General features: G+C 35.5%; 1 protein-coding gene across 1 annotated transcript in view; it reads left to right on the top strand.

Annotated features, from left to right (window-relative positions):
• PHF14 (PHD finger protein 14) overlaps nucleotides 1-20,574 on the top strand; it is a 168,581-nt gene that overhangs the window by 16,403 nt on the left and 131,604 nt on the right. The window contains exons 4-6 of the mRNA XM_052801334.1: nucleotides 387-531; nucleotides 12,397-12,556; nucleotides 20,380-20,491. Coding sequence (XP_052657294.1) covers nucleotides 387-531; nucleotides 12,397-12,556; nucleotides 20,380-20,491 — 417 coding nt within the window. The remainder of the gene's footprint in view (nucleotides 1-386; nucleotides 532-12,396; nucleotides 12,557-20,379; nucleotides 20,492-20,574) is intronic.

Raw genomic sequence — 20,574 nt, 5'->3', positions numbered from 1 at the left:
TTTTTGTTTTTTTTTGCTTTTAAATGATTTCTTAGGTATGTGTATTTGTTCCTATTGTAGAACATAAATGTTTTAAAGACATACATGTTTCTGTCTGAGGAAACAAGACCCTTCCCTGGCCTTTGGTTCTTAATAGATCTGTAGGTATATTGAGATTGGATTGTATCCATCCTTTCTCCCAGCTCCTGTATGTGTGGATGAAGTGTTTGTATGTTTTGATAACAGTGTTTGTATGTTTTGATAACAAAGAAGCTTTTAGTCTCGTGAAAATAATTTTCCATCTTTGTTTGTTGTTCAAAAATTGAGCAAATAACAGATCTTTTGTTTGTTTTAAATAAAATTTAAATTCCTGCCATAATCCATGTGTCTTCATTTTTCAATATTAGGACTCATTGATCCTTGAGAAGTCTCAGAATTGGAGTTCCCAGAAAATGGACCATATTTTGATTTGTTGCGTTTGTCTTGGAGATAACAGTGAAGACGCTGATGAAATAATCCAGTGTGACAACTGTGGAATAACAGTGCATGAAGGTAATACAACCCTTCATTCTCATTGCGGAAAAAAAGCACATGCTTTGCTTTTAATAAAATTTTGACTTGCTTTCATCAAAACAAAAAAAAGCAGCCTTTAACCTCTGGTAGATAATTTTTTGTAATGCTACATGGATCCTTTTTAGTGGTGACACATCTATCTAACTTTAGCAAAGCAAATATAAGCAACTACGGGACAGGACATGGTCTACAGATACCTATATAATGAATCATAGTCTGCAAATATTGGAACTATAACTTGTATTTTCAGGGCTTTAGGATATTATATTAAATGTATTTTTGTCTTACCTATTTCAGTATATGAATTTGATTCCATAACTGAGATACGAGATCATGAGAATAGGAGGTCCTCTAAAAGGAAAGGGTTTCTACATGTATTTTTGCTGTACCAAAAAGGCAGAGAGATGGGGAGGAGGAGAGAAAGGAATTGCCCATGGCATTTAGTTATAAGTGAAAACAGCTAGCCTTGAACTTTCTCATAATTTTCACTGACAATTTGAGATGGGGAAATTTTAAAGTTAAAACATACTCAAATCACTGTTTTGCTAATACCTTCAAAATCTGGTCTGTGTGTGTATTATAAATGTAGGAGGTCTGGTTTTAAAGAAACACTTCTGCAATAATTCTGAGGTAAGCGTATGGAATTTTAACAGCCTTACATGGAAGGTGAGGCTGTATCGTGTGTTACTGCTCTTGAGTATGGAAGGTAGGGTAGATACTGACACAGAGAGGCATACCTATTTTGTTGAAAAACAAAACCTGTTTTTTCTTCATTAATCAGGTTTGTGGTTTGGGGTTTTTTTGGTTGGTTGGGTTTTTTTAGCATTTCTGATATCCTGTACCTTTTCAGGGCTTCACTTTTTTTTTTTTTTAAGGTTTCCCAGGAAAATGAGATAGGCTACTTCAGTCCTTGAAATGAAAAGAAGGTAGACTTTCATTATTGAAAAGCGTAAAAGGCATTTATTTAATTTATGTGACTCCCTTTCGGTTTAAAATTTTTTGGAGCTGCTTAGCATGCCTTTTCAGGTAGGAAGTGCTTTTATGAATCCCCTGCTCCCCTTTTGTTTTCTCATACTGGATTGAAAATTTTTTCAAAACAGTATTTTTCATGCATCAAACTGTAGTTCAGTTCTTTGCTTAACATTAATTAGGAAACTGAGGATGGAATCTCTGTCCTCAGGTTCAGATGCCTTATGTTAAGTGTTAACATGTACTCTAACTCCTGAACTCCTGTTGTGGTCCTTTGAAGAGCTAATCAGTACCGTCAATGGAGAGCGATTTAATTGACCTAATTTATGATGAGCTGAATCATGCTCTAGGTGCCTTTGAGGGCATTAGTTGGGTCTTCCTTGACTATAACAAGTGTTAGACTCCTAAATTTAAGTGTCTTGGTATGCTTGCAGAATTCCTTCCTCTGTGTCCATGAAGTTTTTGGAAAGTAATGTGGAGAATATATTTGATTTGAGATGTAGTAAGGTACTAAAAGCTAGTTTTATAGAATCTTGATAGTTTTTTCTTTTTTTTTCCCCCAGCACAGCCTACTATTAACTCATGAGAAAAGAAAAATGGAATGAAAGTGTCTTTTGCTGATAGTTATGAATGCCTGTTTCAGAATTCCCCAAACATTACATACAGTCAATACATCTAAACCCTCAAGCTGTGGAGCTCCCTGAAGATTCTTCTGTAAAATTTATTTAAGGATTGTACATTTAGTCATGTTAAAGTGCAGAATGATTATGGTAGAAAAATGATCTCCTGCCTTTTTAGAATAAAATGATGGCAAATTTCTTTTTTATTCCAGAGGAGTGCCTTAAAAATCTCCAAAAGATCACTTCCTCATTTTCTTTAGTTTACTAAACCTTTGTCCCTACAAAAGGTAAGATTATAGCTGGCTTTCCTCCACAGGAAAATAGTTCCATAGTTCAAAAGTCACTTGAATTTTAGTAGTTCAAAATCAGCCTAGAAGTAATTGCTGCCATTCTTCTTTTTGAAGTGTTATAGGCAAAGATTCCCTATAGTCCCACTGATATAAAGAGTACAATGTGTATGTTTCTTTTGTTGCTATTAGAACAAAGTAAAAGATTAATTCAGAAGATTTAAATTGCTAGTTTTTTCTGGTAAGTTCTACAGTCTGTACAAGCCAACTGAGTATGGATGTTAGTTAATTTTTCACACTTATGGTTAAATGTTTAGTTCTTTACAATTTATTTTAATAATAAATACTTAAAAGCATATGTAAAGCAGTTGTGAAGTTCTGTTTGAATAGGTGAAGTCTTAGGGAAAAAAAAAAGCTGTGTAGGTGAAAGTAATTATTGACTGTGGTAAAAATGTAAATTTCCCCAGCAACAAGCTGAACTTCAAAGCTATGGTAAATGCAATTTGGAAGTTTACTTGACGTTTTATGTGTATGTTTCATTGCTAGATATGTATATCAATTTGTAAATACATGAATATAGTTTTAAGTAGAAATGGACATTTATTTCAGTGTATTTTTTTGTACTTTGATATTTTATAATGGTAAGTAAGAGCAGGTACTATTTTAAATTGGAGCTTTCTTCAGTAATTTGTTTAAATAATTGCAGCACGTCAAAATTTTGTAAAAAAATTTGGAACCTTTGAAGCTTTAGTTTGATTCAGTGATCTTATGTATACATATGTTCAATAACTTGGAGATTTCTGCGCTCCTGCCCAGTGGTCATTGATTCATTGTATTACTTCTGAATGCATGAGTAATAAATGAAGACACAGACTATCATAAAGGAGTTGCAGTGAAAACCAAAATGCAGTGCAGCAATTACTTTTTGTTCCTGTTGTCTTAATCATTCAACTCACGTGATTTCCAAAAATAAATTGAGAAGTAGGTGAAGAAATAATTACTGTCTAATCATATAAACGTTGCTTGCAACCTTGAGAATTATTTTTTTAAATGTTAATAGAGGCAAGGTTTACTCTTAATATCATTGGCTTGGATCTGTACCTCATAACTGTGTGCCCAGATCACTGACATAGGCTGTATTATAAGAAGTCCTTTGTACTCTTATGGACAGCTGCTTTGTAGTCTGAAAAATGTGTCCTAGTAATAAGTGAGTCTGTTTTGTAAACACATAGGAATCCAATAATTTGTTTTATTTTTGCAGGTTTCCTTTTGTAGGTAGATTGCTGTGGCTGCAGACACCATGCTGTGTCCTGAAATTTGTTCTAATGAGCTTTTGAGTTTTTCAGAAAATGCAGTTTCTAGCACAGTATTGAACGAAGAGGCTCCTATTTATGAATTGGATAGAAATCGATACAGTGATGTTTACCTGCGTTTGCCTGCAGTTGGGTAGAATAATACATCCATTTCTTGTGAACTAATTTTGATACTTAGCACTTGTCTTTTCCCTAGAGTCTCAAACCCAAGATGCCTGTTATCCTGAAATGCCCAAACAAAGCTGCTGGAATAGCTCAGGGTTTTTCTTCATAGTTTTTGTATGCAATTTCAAGTTTATTATAAATTGATATGTTTTCTCTACTTTTCTGTAGCACTGTAGATATTTATTTGGATGGAAGTGCACTCCTTTCACACTTTACTGGTGTCCTACCCAGGGACCCACATAATGATGATATTGGTGATTTGATTGTTCTTTTCCTGAAGACCTTATTTTCTCTCTCCTTGTTGACTATTACAGAAACTGTTTTACTTCACAGGGAGGGGTCTTATACCCTTGGCTTGTGCCTTTGTGCTCTGCTGAAGTGGAAGTTTGTCTGCCACAGAACCTTTCAGGTGACTGGAAAAGGTTTTTCTATGGTGGCTGCCTCTGTATTTAATATGAAGTTATTCACCAGCCGTGAAAATGCTGCCCTTGAGTCGAGCCTACTTCTTCTGGATGCTAGGGCTCCCTTCCTTCCCTGGGGGAAGCTCTTGCTCTACTTGTAGCTGCTGGTCAATGGGCAGGTTCCATGCGATAGTGTGGCCCCTTCTCCTGAAGGTGAGCCTTCCAGTTGCAATCCCTAAGTGGCTGCATGCTAGCATAGTTGTTGGCAAGAATCTGTTACCCTCTTTCAGAGGGCATGCTAATGCTGTCTTGCATTTTAAGTCAGGCAGGATCTAGAACTCCATTCTCCCTTGCTCTGGTAAGTTTTGGCTTTTCTAGCACAAGGTAGCTTATCGCTGTGCATACTGCTCCATTACTTGTGTACCTGGGTACTTGGTACTAGCACCTTTTCCTTTTGAGTACCTGGTGCAGCGGCTGCCTGTTTCGTCATGATTTGTGTTCAGTTTGGTTTGCTTGCTTGTGTTAATCAACTATTACATGAGGTCTTCCATGGGAAAAGAGCAGCGATAACTCACATGGGAGCAACTCTGCCAGTGCTCATGTGGAACACAGCAACATAGCCAAGAGTTAGAGGGGGATTCTGTTTCAGACCTGGAGTCATGGACCCCTAATAAACACTTCTACTTGCCTTACTGACAAGTTTTGAGGTTGTTAGAAATTCAGTTTCTTTTCCAATGCAACTATTTGCTGTGTGATGTTCATATCACCTGCATGGCCTGCATCAATTGTCCAAAAGCTATCTTTGCTCTGCAGACATATGTCCAAAAAATCTATAAACTTGGTGGAACAAGTAACTTGTTCGAAATGACAGAAAGCTGTAACTGCCTCTAAAACTGTGTAAGTAGCATACATATAATGCTAATTTAATACCCACTTTTATACTTTGCATTCATCTTATATGTCCAAATAGCCTGTAATTAATTTATAAGTCCATCATTTAAAAATTTGTTCTCATTTCACATACCAACCAATTTCTGCTCCCCCCCCCCCCAAAAAAAAAAAAAAAAGAAAAATGTTTACATTGCTAGGGGAAAAAATCTTCCGTAGAGAATGTGTAATAGTACAGTTGCTTTTTGAAGTGTTTACTTCTGTGTGGAGATAATTCTCATTTCTTTTTCTAAAAATCTTCTTCAGGCACTGTCATTTTGGATAAACGCTTTTGTGGTAAGATCTTGTAATAGCAGGGCACCACCAACTGTGGTGTCAGTTTTTTTGACATATTGATAGCAGTGTGTCTGAAGAAAATGTCTGGTGCCTAGCATAGCATGTGCCATAACTGTAGGTAGTACACTTGCCAGCTATTGCCCTTGGGTTAGTTGCTGTGAATGAAACGGGAGAAGTTCTACATTTTTCCAGCTGTTTCTTTTCCATCCCCTCTATTTGTTTCTTACTTTACTGTGATTTGTATGACAGGAAATAAAATTTCTCTTGCTAAAAGCAATAGTGTAGTCACCATATGCTTTACAGTGTAGTAAAACGTTTTTGCATTTTAATTTTGCTGCTTACCCTGGTCTGCTGCTGTCTGGTATAAAAATTCATTTTGCAAAATGATGTACTTTAGTACTCTCCATTTACTAAATAAAAATACTGTTCTGAATTTATGATGCGTGAACTGATTAATGTCTTTATTCTAAACTGTTGGTCCAATTAAGGATTGAATGTAACATATTCTGAATACTGTGATCTCACAGCATTTAATTTTGCAAACTTACAGTTTACCTTAAAGTTCATGTTTTCATGATCTTTATAATAAGATCATGTTTCAGAGTATATGTAGGTGTAGTCAGCATATGCATATATTCTGTCTGACTGGCAAAAAATTACCCTGCTAGAGAAATGGAGGAACAGATGCAGCCAAGGCAAGAATTAGATGTCTTTTCCCATTTCACTCAGTGGTATAAATTTCAGAACAATTGTTTTAGTGGTAGCATTTTAAAGTGTTTGCAATTTCATTTTAATGACAATCACATAAAAAATAAGCTATTGACAGAGTACAGTGACTTTTAGAATCAGGGAATAAAAAAAGTTTGTTTTCTGTATAAAATGACGTACATTCAATAGACAGCTTGGCTGTAATCATAATACATAGATGCCATTTATGGAACAGTAAATGTGAGAGTTTAAACTTCTTGACTTTCATGTGTTTAAATTCATATGTTAATATTCTATTAAACCAGTTTTATTGTTTAGTGTAAGAGGTATTCAAGGAGGTGGCAGACATGGAGTTGTGATACAGTAATCTAAGAATATACGAACCTGAGGATTTAATGAAATTTAGTTGAAAATGGGCTCTTGGGTGAATTCTAAAGGTCCAAAATTCTGAATTTTTGTGAACATTAAGGGAAGGCAACATGCGTTTTAAGCAAAGTGTTTAAAAGTTGTTTTGTTTTCTTCATATATTTTCCAGTGAAAGGGCTGGGTGGTTGACTTAATGCTGGATAGGTCACAGGTGCAGTGATAATAACTGAAACCAAACATGTTGTTTACAAGATGTGTATCCTTTCCTCTGTTGTCCTTTCAATCCTTAAGTAGTCACACATTCACACAACTGCAACGCTTTTAGAAAGAACCTAAAGATTGCCTCCTGATGTTGCTTGGGAGATTTACTTGTAGCGAGCCCTTACATTGCTTTTTGTTCCAACAGCAGCAATTCCCAACAATTCATACAGGAAAGTTGGATTGGACCACATTTTCTTGATGATCAGCTTAACTGTTTAATACTAGAATGGAATAATTTATCAAGCGGCAGCTTCATATCTGCATGTCTATGCATTTTAAGAAGTCATAAAAATAATGTTTTTTAAAATTTTTGTTAATAGGACAAAAATAATTCTTTCAGCATAGGAAAAGAAGGCAGACAGTAATAAGTTGAACCTTTGTTGTACTTGGCGGTTTTAAGGATCCTAAAATGATATATTTAAAGAGGTAATTGTCTGTTACAGATAAAAGAATATTACTGTGGTAAAAATATAAAAATACAGCTGTTTTTAAAAACTTTGAACTCTTGATCTATATATTGTAACTTTTCAGACAGCTTTGGACGAAAGCGCGTTTAGATTTTTTTATCAAGTGCATTTTGTACTGTAGGTCTGATTTAATACACAAAAACTCAATTACAGCCGTGCAGTAGAAAACACTTTTTTTTTTCCCCAGTTTCGACTTACTAAGGGTAATATAAATCCCTTAGCATGACTGTTATAAGGTTACTTGAAATTGGAAAGGGAAAGCTGCTGAAAGTGTGGTCTAGAACTGCAAGTTCATCTTTTTCATTAGTGTAAATTAATTACATCTGCTTGGTTGAATATCTTTGGTTATCTGTTTATCCACGATTCTAAATTTTGACAAGGTATGTATAGCATTCTGTTGTTTAAAAACTTGATGTTAATCTGACCAAATTAATTTTTCTGTTGGCAGTTAGTATTGCAACTTGTGATAACAAGAGATGAAATAGAGTCAGTATATTGAGAAATTTTGAAAATTTATTTTTTTTAATTTTGACACTATAGACGCTTACTAGGTGAGCAGCGTTCCTCAGCTTTGCCAGGGTTTTCATTATGGTTGCTAGTTAATAATCAGAAAGTAGATTTCCATTTATTGAAAAACTGTAAGGAACTGAAGTTTTTTTGTTTTTCAGTACGTTGGAACAATTTAGACCTGCTGCAGTTAGGCTGCAGAATTAGTAGACATCTTGTACAATAAATACAGTAATGTTTTTATATAAAAAGTGGAGCAACTCACAGAAGAGACTGAGGTATTTATTCTGGAATAACTACCACATGTGATCAGAGCACTGGTTTGGGGAGAATAGATTAATATCCTTGCTCTGGTTTGGAGTGGGCAGAGACTTCAGACTCTTTCACATCCCAGGTGAATGCTATAATGATCTTAGCTTTTTGTTGTTCCAGAAATAATTACTTGGGCTGAAATTCAAAGTTTTAGCAAAATTGCTATATTTCTACAATAGAGTTTTGTTCTGAAACTGCTTTTGCCTTCATATTTCAATTGAAGTGAAATAAAGTGGGGTTTTTTCCTTGTACATTTGAAAAACAAACATAACATCTGCTTCTGTACACATCTGGCATCTTAATGTCAAATGACATCATTATCTGTTGTTCTTTAAATCAGGACAAATGTATTTTGTCATTTATTATTTTTTGTTCTGAGTTATTTTGCTGTTTTTGAATCATGAAAGGTTTATTATTTAAAAATCGAGCTATTAGTAATTTTTTGCTTCACTATGTATTTTTGGCCTGCAAGGAACTTTCACTACTAGTTTTTTAAAGGCATTTAATTCTCTTCATATACATATTGATTTTTGGTGTCAGAACCACATGCAAGATTTGTAATCTTACTTAGAGTTTGTAGCTTTACAGACATTTCATGAATACAGCTGTTCAACAGATTTGTATTATCCATATGGATATTACATTGATGAAATATGATCTCTCCTTTGGTTTTTGTTAGCGCTTAACAGCCCCAAAGCAGCAAATGACCCTTTATAGCAAACATGAGAAAAATTCTGGGTTAAAATACTTGCTTATCCTTAACAAAAAATACAGCTTAACAAGTGGTTTCCAATTAATTTTGGGACTCAGCTCTTCATTTTGTTAAGTACTATTAGATAAAATTTAAACTTCAGCTGTTGGGTCCTAAGACTTGAGTGCAAATTATTTATGATGCATTACCTAATTACCTATTTAAGTATTGCTAATAACGCTGAGTTTCGTTTCACTATTTGTATACATTAGTCCTAACTCCTCCTAGAAAGTAAACTCTCCAGACACGTTATGTAGAGTTCAGACTTACTTTGGAGCATACTGGAGTTGGTCCATGCCACTACTCAGTCAGGAACAATTACAAAATACCTTCTCTGAAACCTTGCACTGAAGTTTTTTTCCTTCGTGGTTAAAGGTAACAATCTGATGTATGTGGGTATAAAAAGCTACCACTGAGTGCAGCGTTTTTGTTGCTTATGTGCTTTCATAGCAAACAAGGTTTTGTATTGCAGTTTTGATTCTGTAGCTTTATTTGGCAGTGTATAGCAAGTCAATGACAGTCTTATGGGCTGGATTTCCTTTTCTTCAGCTCTGTTGTGGACAAGATTGTTTCAATGTATTTATAAGCAATGATTAATGGTAATCTAGTCTATTTTCTCCAGCTAATGACCACCTCTTTTGCTAGTTGTAACAGTATGGTGTTTAGCTTTTGCTAAATGGCAGTTAGGGAAAAGAGTAAATGCCTCCTTATCTGTTAGAGATCTTAAACTCTTTAAAGCTGTCACTAAGACTTATGTACAAATTGGGACAAAAAATTTTGGTTAAAAATCCAGACAATTTTTTTTTATCTACTTGAAAAAAGGACCTAGATTTGTATTGTTATAGAAACAATGTCTAATGTCAACACATATGGTAAGGATGGAAATAATTACAGCACATGTGTCATTTTCATTTGCCAATCGCATCCTAGCCTGTATCAGAAACAGTGTGGCCAGCAGGAGCAGGGAGGTGGTTGTTCCCCTGTACTCGGCACTGGTGAGGCCTCACCTCGAGTACTGTGTTCAGTTTTGGGCCCCTCGCTACAGGAAAGACATTGAGTTGCTGGAGCGTGTTCAGAGGAGGGCAACCAAGTTGGTGAGGGGCCTTGAGCACAAGACTTATGAGGAGCGGCTGAGGGATCTGGGGCTGTTCAGTCTAGAAAAGAGGAGGCTGAGGGGAGACCTTATCGCTCTCTACAACTACCTGAAAGGGGGTTGTAGTGAGGTGGGTGTTGGTCTCTTCTGTCAGGTGGCTGGAGATAGGACGAGAGGAAATGGCCTCAAGTTGAGGCAAGGGAGATTTAGGTTAGATATTAGGAAAAATTTTTTTACTGAGAGGGTTGTCAAACATTGGAATGGGCTGCCCAGGGAAGCGGTTGAGTCACCATCCCTGGAGGTACTCAAAAAGCGAGTGGACAGGGTACTCCAGGAGATGGTTTGGGGGCCATGGTTAATGGTTGGACTCGATGATCTTGAAGGTCTTTTCCAACTGAAATGATTCTATGATTCTAGGAAGAAGGTTAAAAAAATTGGGTATAAATGACTGATAAGTACAATAAGGCAACTATGTGAGAATGAAGGGAAGTCACCATTCTAATTTTAGCAGACTGATAGCACTTAGGTTAGAAAAGCAAATCTAATTACTTTCAATTGGTGAACAAGCACCAGTGTTTGAAAGAAACTGATTTTATTTTGCCATATGGATTGATGACAGTATTACTGCTTCTATAATGTTAGGTAATTTTTAATAAGTATATTTAGGAAAACATTAGTATCTTAAGTCTGAAGGAATTATAAAAAGCTTAATTATTCATCAACTCTATGATAATGGGCTGTGTGTTTGTACATTAATGTAATTGCTTAAAAGCGGCTTTACTGGCGTGTATTCAAGACTTTGCTATTAGAACTTAAAAAATGACTTTCCGGAATACTACTTAAACCTGATACCACATTATAAAGAAAATGGAGTTACCTTATGTGTGAACTATATGATCTTTTATATATACCTAATGAAACTCGTCTGTTAATGCACTTCTGCACCTTACTTGTCCTTTGATTCTGGAATACTTTTATAATTAAAAGAAACATTCTGGCTTCTTATTTTAATTCTTATTGATGAACCTCATTCTGTAATAGAAGACTATTTTTCTTAAATGGTTCCTACAGTATTATTGCTTATTTCCTGAATGTAGTTTTAGTCTTTTATGCAAACCTCTGTTTCTGTCACAAGGGGAGTTAGAGCACTGTTGGTATTTTATTACAGTCGGTGGGTAATGAACCACAGTAAAAATTATGTTGCTATTTAATTGCAGAATTCAATAATTTAACTGTTCTGCAAGCACAAATGTTGACTTGATCACTGTATTTGACAAATAGCTGAATTTAATCTTTTATTAAAGCCTCTACTGTGTGTTGTATTGACAATGACATCATATTTTTCTCTTATTCCATAACATAAATATTCAAAATGTCGCATATACAGAAATACAGCTTTGTGGTGATAAGCTTTAAGATTTTCCTTTTTGTCATTTGTAATAATAATACTACTACTAGTCTTAGTCTTGTGCAAAATTTAAATAGCAAGCTTCTAAATCACTTTGAAAATACTGTTTTCCTAAATTTGTGGTGATTAAGCATGCATAGACACCTTAACAGTCATAAAGAATACAGTGGATATGCCAAAGAAGAACGGAGAAACTGAATGATTGAGTCTAGCCATAATTTAAAACCAGGTGAAAATGAGAATGCTTAAAAAAAAATGAATATACTTCATCAGTCACCAATGTGGTGTCTCAAAACTGCTCTGCAAATTGTATTTTGGTTTTGAAGTTATAGAAGGTCTTTTAGGATCAGTCCTACAACCCCTAAAGTATGCAAATAGTGTTTTTTATTTCATGTGTATATTCTCTTAGTTGATTTGGATGCTGAATACAAAGTGGAAAAGTGGAGTGCATATTTGTTGACTGGATACTACTGGCATAATCAACCTCTAAACCCTCCCCACCCCCCAAAATAATGTTCATTTTCAGAGTAGGGAGAAGGAGAGAGATAGGAATATCCAACAGAAGCCTGCAGATGCTCACAAATTCCTTAGCTTGTTGCATTTAACTTGAAAATATTTATTTGAAAAAATGCTTTGAGTTCTTCTCAGTCTTGTTGGTTGTTTTCTTACCTCCCTTCTTATGGATAGTCTGGAAGAATACCAAGTGTTGCTAAAAGAATAAAGTAAACCAGCCATTTTTTTCTTGGTTTTTTCAGTTGTAATCTAATACGGTCACATAAAATAGATCACTTCTTAGAATTAATATCTCCTTAAAGTGTAAATTTTGCACTAAGGATAATATTTGCAAAAATATCTTAAGCTTTCTTGGGACTCTCAATATCATTCCTCTGAATGTTTACGTATGTATGTTTCCTGCTGAAATCATAACTGACAGCTGTCTACTACTACAATTGTCTTGTCTTATATTGGTCTTCCATTTTTCATCTGTGTAGGTTGCTATGGTGTTGATGGAGAGAGTGACTCTATCATGAGCTCAGCTTCAGAAAATTCCACGGAACCTTGGTTTTGTGATGCATGCAAATGTGGTGTCACACCTAGTTGTGAATTGTGTCCTAACCAGGATGGGATCTTCAAGGAGACTGATGCAGGCAGGTAAGACTGAAGAAGTGATGTTTTGAATTTGATGTCATCTTAACGTTAAAAAGGTTGGGTTTTGTCCTAGTCTGTTCCTATAGGAGACAGTGTCATAAATTAAACTTTGTTGTTGATATCCTCTCTCTCTCACCTCACTTTTGAGTTGGGTGCTCTTTGGATAGTCAATCACCTAATTTTTTGTGTGCTCATAATATTCTTCATGCCCACTATAATATTAGGAAGGTGTTGTCTTAACGTGAATTAGAACATGAAGATTTACGGACCTATGAGCAAAAGATGTACCTAGGTGAAACAAAGATCACCATTTACTTCAGGGACTGACAAATCCTGTTCTTCAGTATGAAGTCACCATGTATTGTGATACGTATATGGATGTTCTACTGGATATACTAGAAGACCTTTCTTTGTTTCCTTGAACTACTTGTGTGATGCATCTTTTGTAACACAAAAACATATTAGTGAAGGTGATGGGAGTCTTTGAAAAGAAACTTTTGTTTGTTTGTTTGTTTGTTTGCATCAGGAATGCAATTTACATTTAAACAAAAAGGTTTCCTGTGTAGAGGAAGTTAATGTTCTGTAAACTCTTACTCAGTGTTCACACATCTGCAAGGATAATGGCATGAAAGACATTTCTCAGTTAACCAATGGCTTGAACTATTGACAGCAGGGACTGGGGATCAGAAACTTAGAGAAAAATTGTGTAGTTGTTTTGGATTTGCTCAAGCTTGGAGGTTGCAGTGAGAAGAGCAGTGTTTGAGTCCCTTGAGCCTCACTGCTGCATAGTAGTATTATGTTCTAGCAAGGACAGCTGGTGTGGCTGGTCACAGTGGTTCTCTGATGGTGACTGAGCTTGTAGTGTTTGGTATCTGCTGTCAGTCACTGTAGAATCTGAGCATGTGTTCTGCTAGTTCAATTTAATCAGCTGCCAGAAACCTGCATTTTATGCCTTGCTAGTATTGTGCTTCTTTCATGGTTAATCCTGAAGAGTAGCAAAACACTGAAGTGCTCTTCTTTAGTTAATAACACCCAAAAAAGAATGAAGTCTGCAGCAGAGGGGGAAAACACCTTCCAGACTTCTTGTCATATTAGATTGGGAGAAGTAAGTGGCCATTGGGAAAATCAAAGCATGTGCTCCATTTCAAGGAAGGAAGAGTAGACTTCATCCTCTCTGTAGTATTGTGCTTCATGCAAGGTACCACCACTGCAACTTGTACAGACTCTGCTCAAGTCTGGTGACTTTCAGGTATGATGGAAGTGGGAGGAGAACTCCATGTTTCTTTTTAGGATAGCTAAGGACTGGGTGTCACTAATGGCAGTGGAAAAAAGTGGAAAAAATGGAAAAAAGTAATAAAATTATTGAAGTTGTGCTAAAGGTATGCAGACAGACCTAGTATATTATGATTATTTGGAATGATGAAAATTATATTCTTGATTTTTGAGAGTATGCTTCACTTCTGATAATTTCCAGCCAGAGATGAGCTTTTTAGGATGGAGTTCAGGTCTAATTTGAGAATAAGTGGATTAATTCTCATGTAATGTCTTCCATTCCTGTCACATTTGGAAAATAAATTATGATGTAGACATTGAGGGTCCAATTTATGGCTAGTGTTACTGTGTTTTGGTGGGTGATGAGGTTTTCTGGTTTTTTTTGTTGTTGTTGTTTTTAAGACCATGGCAATTAAGTTCTTTTTCCATACATTTTACAGTTATATAAATTGCAGGTGTGTGGTAATATACAAAGCTTTCAGATGCTAGTCCTGTCATAAGCTTTTCATTGATCATGTTAACATGGAAAGGCAATAATTAGTTGGTGAGGCTGTTCAGAGGAAAGAGCAGCTTTCTTAGTCCCTTAGTCCTGTTTGAACGTATCCGTTTGAGATAGATCTCTGCAGACGTTTATGTTTCTATCTTACTGATGATGATTGAAAAGTTGGAAAGAATCCAGTTAAATATTCAGTATTAGTACATATACTTCAAGTACTTTAAAATTTAGAAATGTCAACATGTGTTACTGTAAAACCTTTTGTGTTTTTTAATACAAATTCATAGACACATTACTATTTACACTTAGCTGTATATTGTAGAGCAACATTTTTTGTACTAGTAAATCGCAAAATATAACCATGTCCTTGCTCTTTCTTCACCCACTGGTTTGTAGTGGTCTTCATGGTTTTTCCTACTCATTGTGAAGACTTCCATAGTTAGATTTGCACAAAAGCTAGGAAGTGAGTTAAAATGAAGTAAAAATTTAATCTTACCATCTGTATTAGTAAGCTTTTGTATCTGTTATCACTTACGTATACAGCTGTCTTGTAATGTATGCATAAACGTACCCTTATCTGGTTGGTGTTTTTTTTTTTCCCCCCCTTTTTCCCAGTTCTTCGGTGTTTGCTGTTTTTTGGTTTTTGTATTTGTTTGGTATTTTTATTTTTTCCCTGCTTTCCAGTTTTACACAGACTTTACTGTTGCTAATACTGTAATGATCTGGTCCTGCCATCACTAAAAGCTCAGCAGAGCTCAGGATGATGGTTTGGAAAGCTTTTTTTCACATACTGCGTTGTCTGTCTTCAGGAAAGTAAATACGGTATTAAAATGTCATAAGTTGATTCAGGTTTTGTGGATTAAATTGTACATGCTCTTGCATTTCTCCCTTAGTTTGTATTTTTTTCTGATAGCAAAAACAATTTGAGTTTGTGTTGGGAATAAAGAGATAACTAGGGTATTCATAACACTGAACTTTGACTGTTCAATGCAGATGCTAGCAATAATCTTTGGAGGCATCTACCTTTCTCCACTCAATACACATTGAGCTCAACTTCTCAATTTGTAGCTGAGATGCATTTTAAAGATATACATACAGCATGTGAAAGAAATCTTTTTTTCACTTCATGTCTTCTATATGCATCTTATAAAGGGGAAACACTGAAAGTAGAAGAAAATACTGTGCTATTTAAAAAAATAAAAAAAGTTACACAAGTACGTCAGGATTTGTAGTGAATAATTTTGACCCCATAGAAGCAGTTGTGCTTCTTTTTAAATACTTTTGGGGTTCAGATCCTCAATTTCTGTTTTGTCTTAGCTTCAACAGTGTCTGTGCATCTCCCTTATAAAGCTGTTACACAATTAAATTGTACTTTTCAGTTCTCTGTTCTATTTTAATAATAATGCTATATGGAAAAAATGTTTTTAAAGACTGAAGTCAATTGTCTAACAGTTAGGAAATGTGAGAATCAATATCACCTGGAAAATTTTATTACAACCTTTTTATTCCTGTGTTCTTTAAGGTGGTTTAAGCACTATATATGTAATTTCCCATTTAACCATAATAGAGACTACAGTCAACATTTAAAAAATTGCTTAAATTTCTTCTTGTAAAATGGTGGTATGCTTTTGGTTGATGTGGAAGTGTTTTCTCTGTAATACTGGTTCTCTGTGCAGAAGCACATGCCTGCTTTGGCGTTTGTGGGCATTAGCACAATAATTTATTATAGTTATTACTGTATTTTTACCTTTTGGGTAATGTGATATGGCTATCGTGAATAAGTATAAGTTTATTCTCCCAGATGAATAGAGCCTCTGTAATAGAAAAAACAAATACTAACTACCATGTGAAAATTCTGTGCTTGCTCTCTTTCTATCATTTATTTACAAATTTGAATTCTCAAGGGTAATAGGACACTACAGGCTAAGGGTGGGGTCTTGTGGCAGGCAATGTCCATCATGTTTTCATTGTACTCAGTAAAGTGCAACCCAATTCGGTTCTTTTCTTGAAATACTAGCAGAGCAGAATTGCTGAGTAACGGAATCCTTTAACTTGCCATTGCTGTCCATCCCCTTACCACCTTTTTGAAATAAATTCTCCATATGCATCGGTGCTGGAAATTACACAAACCAAACCTATTCAGTTTCTTTTCATAATCAAGTTGGAATAATTTCTCTGTTCCTACGTGAAAGTGAATTATTAAAATAATGAGGTGCTTAGTTTCTCAGCAGAAGCCTTTTCACATTAACCTCTCAGTTTCACAAGCATAAATGTGAATTCATGAAATTTTATTTCTCAAAATGCTGTTATCGGAGAATATGAATTCTGCCCTTATTTCGGTATGGAGTTTTTCTTCTTCCCTAATCAACATCTGTCATCATTGCTCCAAGCTAAATGGATGGTAAAGTAACAAGGAAGATTATTCTTCTTTGATTACCCAATTTGTCTTAATTACAAGGTTCTAAAACATGTGCAGCTAAATAAATGAGCAGGAAAATATTTAGAACTGGTATTAAAAGCAGCTGAAATTGCTTCAGCTGTGAACTTGACTGACTTGTGTATGTTTTTTTAATAAAGATTCAGGTCTGAGTTCGCATATAGGTGGTTAAAGAAATGAGCCATTTGTGTGCCAATCACACTGAAATGGCAGTTTAAATCTGTGATACTGTAATACTTGGGTGACATGTACTAAAACATTTTGAGAAGGTCAGTATGAAGCAAGCAGCCAGCTGTTGGGTTTATCATAGATAAACTTCTACAGAGTGCAGCAGCATTTAATACACCAGTGGAGCATGAAAAAACTGTGCAAATTGAATTGAGAAGCAGCTGCTTGTAGAAGATGTGTATCTTTATATTGAACTTTGGAGGGTACATTTAGGAGGCTGTATTAAAACTTACTATCAAAAATCTCCAACCAGAACCTTGGATTTTTGTGAAGAATAGTAATTGTGGAGATGTGTAACTTCTGTTTATACAAATTTTTTCTGTATAACACATCTTAAATCAGTGGAAGAGTATAGAAAAGAAGCCCTACAGAATTCTGACGGTTTTTATTTACAAACAAGCAGTCTCTCTATCTCAAGGTTACAGGTATTCTGTGTGTGGTATTTTGCTTTTTAAAAAATAAGGTATTTTGATTCCTTTTGAAAATGAGTAGAATATGCTCATTTAAATGAGGTATTTATTTTAGTAAATGCATAATATTTACCAAAATACACACTTATGCACACACATATGCTTTTTTGTAGAAGAATATTTCATAAAGCTATTGTAGTGATCTAGGCCAAACTATTGCTAGCTCTAGATACAGTGTGGAAGGGCAGAGATGGTACGAGGTACTCCATTGCTCCGCTGAAGGAGTATCTTGTGCCTCCATTGCTTTTGTGGGGAGGCAGACAGAAGATGCAGTTTTCATATACTAGTGAGAAGAATCTTATTGTTTGTATATAACATTGTATTAAGTTAGGGAGTTGTGCTGGCGTACTGGAGTGCTTATACTGTAATAAAAACAGCGATGAGCTTTACTCCTTATCTGAACAGCAAGAAGTTTGGCAGAACACTTGAGTACCTCAGCTTGTTCTCTGGCAGCTAGCATGCTGTAATATTTGTACCATGTTATTTAAAGGCAAGGTTGTAACTCATCTTTAAACTTTAAATTTTCTTTGAGTCTTCCAGTAGTTACAGTGCTGTGACCAAACTGTTTTGTGGATGTGGAGAACCCTAGTAAAATCTGTAAAGACAAAGCAATGCAGTTTTTCCATGTAAATGTGTATTTGGGATATACATTATTCTCATTGTTTTAATTTTTTGTGTTTTAAAGGGAATTTATGACTTAGCATCTCAAACCTGAGTGATTTAACAATAGGGTAAAAACTTGTTTTCAAATACACAGGTGAAAAGAGTCTTGTCAGATATGACACTGTGGATCAGTCAGTGTTGTGGTTTATGTTAGATTTACTGAGAAATTTCTTATAGATTGAAGTGAGTTAATGGCTTATAAGTAGTTTCTTACTGTTACTGGGATTTTTCTGTTATCCAGTTACTCTCATGGACTATTTTGGGGGAAAATGCTAAACAAACAGTCTGTCCACCAATTTCGTACATTGCAAGATCATTGTTTTCTTTTGTAAAGACTTAAACGTATATCTGTTTTTGAGCTTGCTACTGAACCTTTCATATCTTGCTTTTTTGGAATTTCTGGTTGGACATATGAGTCATATATAATTAACTTTAAACTTAATAATTCTGAATGTGATAAATTCCAGCAATGTAGGTCTAAGGACCACTGATGAGAAATGTGCTGATTTGAGGAAACATGGGAAATGAGGGTTACATGTAGCTCCTGACTAGTATAATCATCAGCTTCAGGATTTCTCTTATCTGTAGAGAGCCAGTTAATAACAGGTTAATAAACATGCTGTTTAAGTGCAGCTAAACCCAGGATCTTACTGGTCTGGTCCCAGTCCCCCAATTGATTATTTTTTTTCAATTGATGCACAAAACAAAGAGAAGGGAAAAGAGATAGACTAAACAGTGGTAGAAGATTGGAAAAAAAGAGCACAGCACTGTAGATGCAGATTTAAGTAGGTAGTAACAGCTCTGTGCTGAACCCTTGGTATTGAAGGAGATTGGAAAATTGCATTATGTGAGTAATGAAAGATCTAAGGGAAGAAGTGTTTCTGGCATCATCATGAGTCTTCTTGAATACAGGGAGTAGATTCTATGATTCTGTTAGAACAGAAGTTTTAATCTTCACTAGTGATATATTTACTACTAACGTTAATGACTGGGAATTAACTGAATTAATGTACTTGCTAAGGATCAAACACAGGATATTTCAGCTCAGTTATGTCCGAAGTGTCTGGTTGTATCCCATATCATCTCAGAGCTCATAGGTTCAAACCGGTAGCTACACACCTCTGCAATTGTAAGGCTGTTTTCTTGAATATTTTAAGATAACAGAAAGTAGCAATCTTGACCTGTCTATGACAGTTTGCTCCCACCTAGTGACTTAGCAAGGGGTAGCAAATAGTGTCTGGAATTTCAATAAAACAGAAAGTTTATTTTGGAGAGGAACACTTCTTTTTTTGGAGTAGTTTTTCAGTTGACTTGAGTTGTGCATGCTGTGTAGAACAGATTTTGAGTTTGTCACTAACTGATGGTTTGTGACAATGAGAGATGGATCTTTTAGAAAGTGTTCATTACGTAAGAAGAAGAAAATGTGTCTTCTGCTGCAAGGCTGTCTTTTGGTAACTGAGAGTTTCAGGAGATTATGAAGATGTCTATCAAAGGCAGACTTGAGGCTGAAGCCTCTACCAGTGTTGTATTTAATTACTAGACACTGAGGTCCAGATTCATGCTGTCTCATTTTATGCCCCTCAGGGCTGAAGATTTAGACCTATTACCCTCCAGTTTGTTTATGGCCAGTGAAGAAGAGTACAGCTAAGTAACTGTTCATCTGACTTTCAGATAGCTATTTCTGTAATACAGCTCAGGCGTGTTTATAATTGAATGCAGCTCCTATCTGTGTTGCTTAAAATTAGTTAGTTGTCGTGATGCTAACAGGTGTAACAGTGCAAAGTCTGATGGATGCTGTGTTGTAGATACTTCATAGCTATATGCCTAGACCTCAGTGTTGCTGTGACTACCAGTATAATTTTGTTCGTCCCCTTCCCACCCTGTGCCCCATCATGAAAGTATCTGTCTGCCTTAGCTTTATAAGTAATATCAAAATCTTCACATACGTTTCATGTTACATGAAAAGCTGTGTGGAGCCCCACGTGAGAGCCATCAGTACAGAAAGGTGATGGCAGCCCAGCCCTTGATCCAGACAAGCAGAGCAACCCCAGTGGCTTTGAAAAGCCTTACTCTACGGTTCAGTGTGTGAGCTGCTGAATTCCAAATATGCATTCTCTCCCTGCTTCTCTTGTACTTTCCTTCAAACACATTTCTTCTAGTGTCTGTAACATTTACAAGGCACTTTGAAATCTGCAAATGGTGAGTATAATACAGGATCAAAATGTTGATAACAATAACCTAATTTTATGTGCTGTTTTAGGTGGGTCCATATTGTTTGTGCCCTCTATGTTCCAGGAGTGGCATTTGGAGATATTGACAAACTGCGGCCAGTAACGCTTACAGAAATGAATTATTCAAAGTATGGTGCCAAGGTAAGTTTAGAAGAGATGTACTGCCAACAAGTAGCTTTATTTTATATTTTTACGTATAATAGAATAACATATGTCTTCCCAAC

Source organism: Harpia harpyja, chromosome 1 (genome assembly GCF_026419915.1).
Source record: "Harpia harpyja isolate bHarHar1 chromosome 1, bHarHar1 primary haplotype, whole genome shotgun sequence".
In the NCBI taxonomy this organism is placed as follows: Eukaryota; Metazoa; Chordata; class Aves; order Accipitriformes; family Accipitridae; genus Harpia; species Harpia harpyja.
The sequence above is the reverse complement of the archived record's forward strand: the minus strand, read 5'-3'. Positions and strand labels throughout refer to the sequence as shown.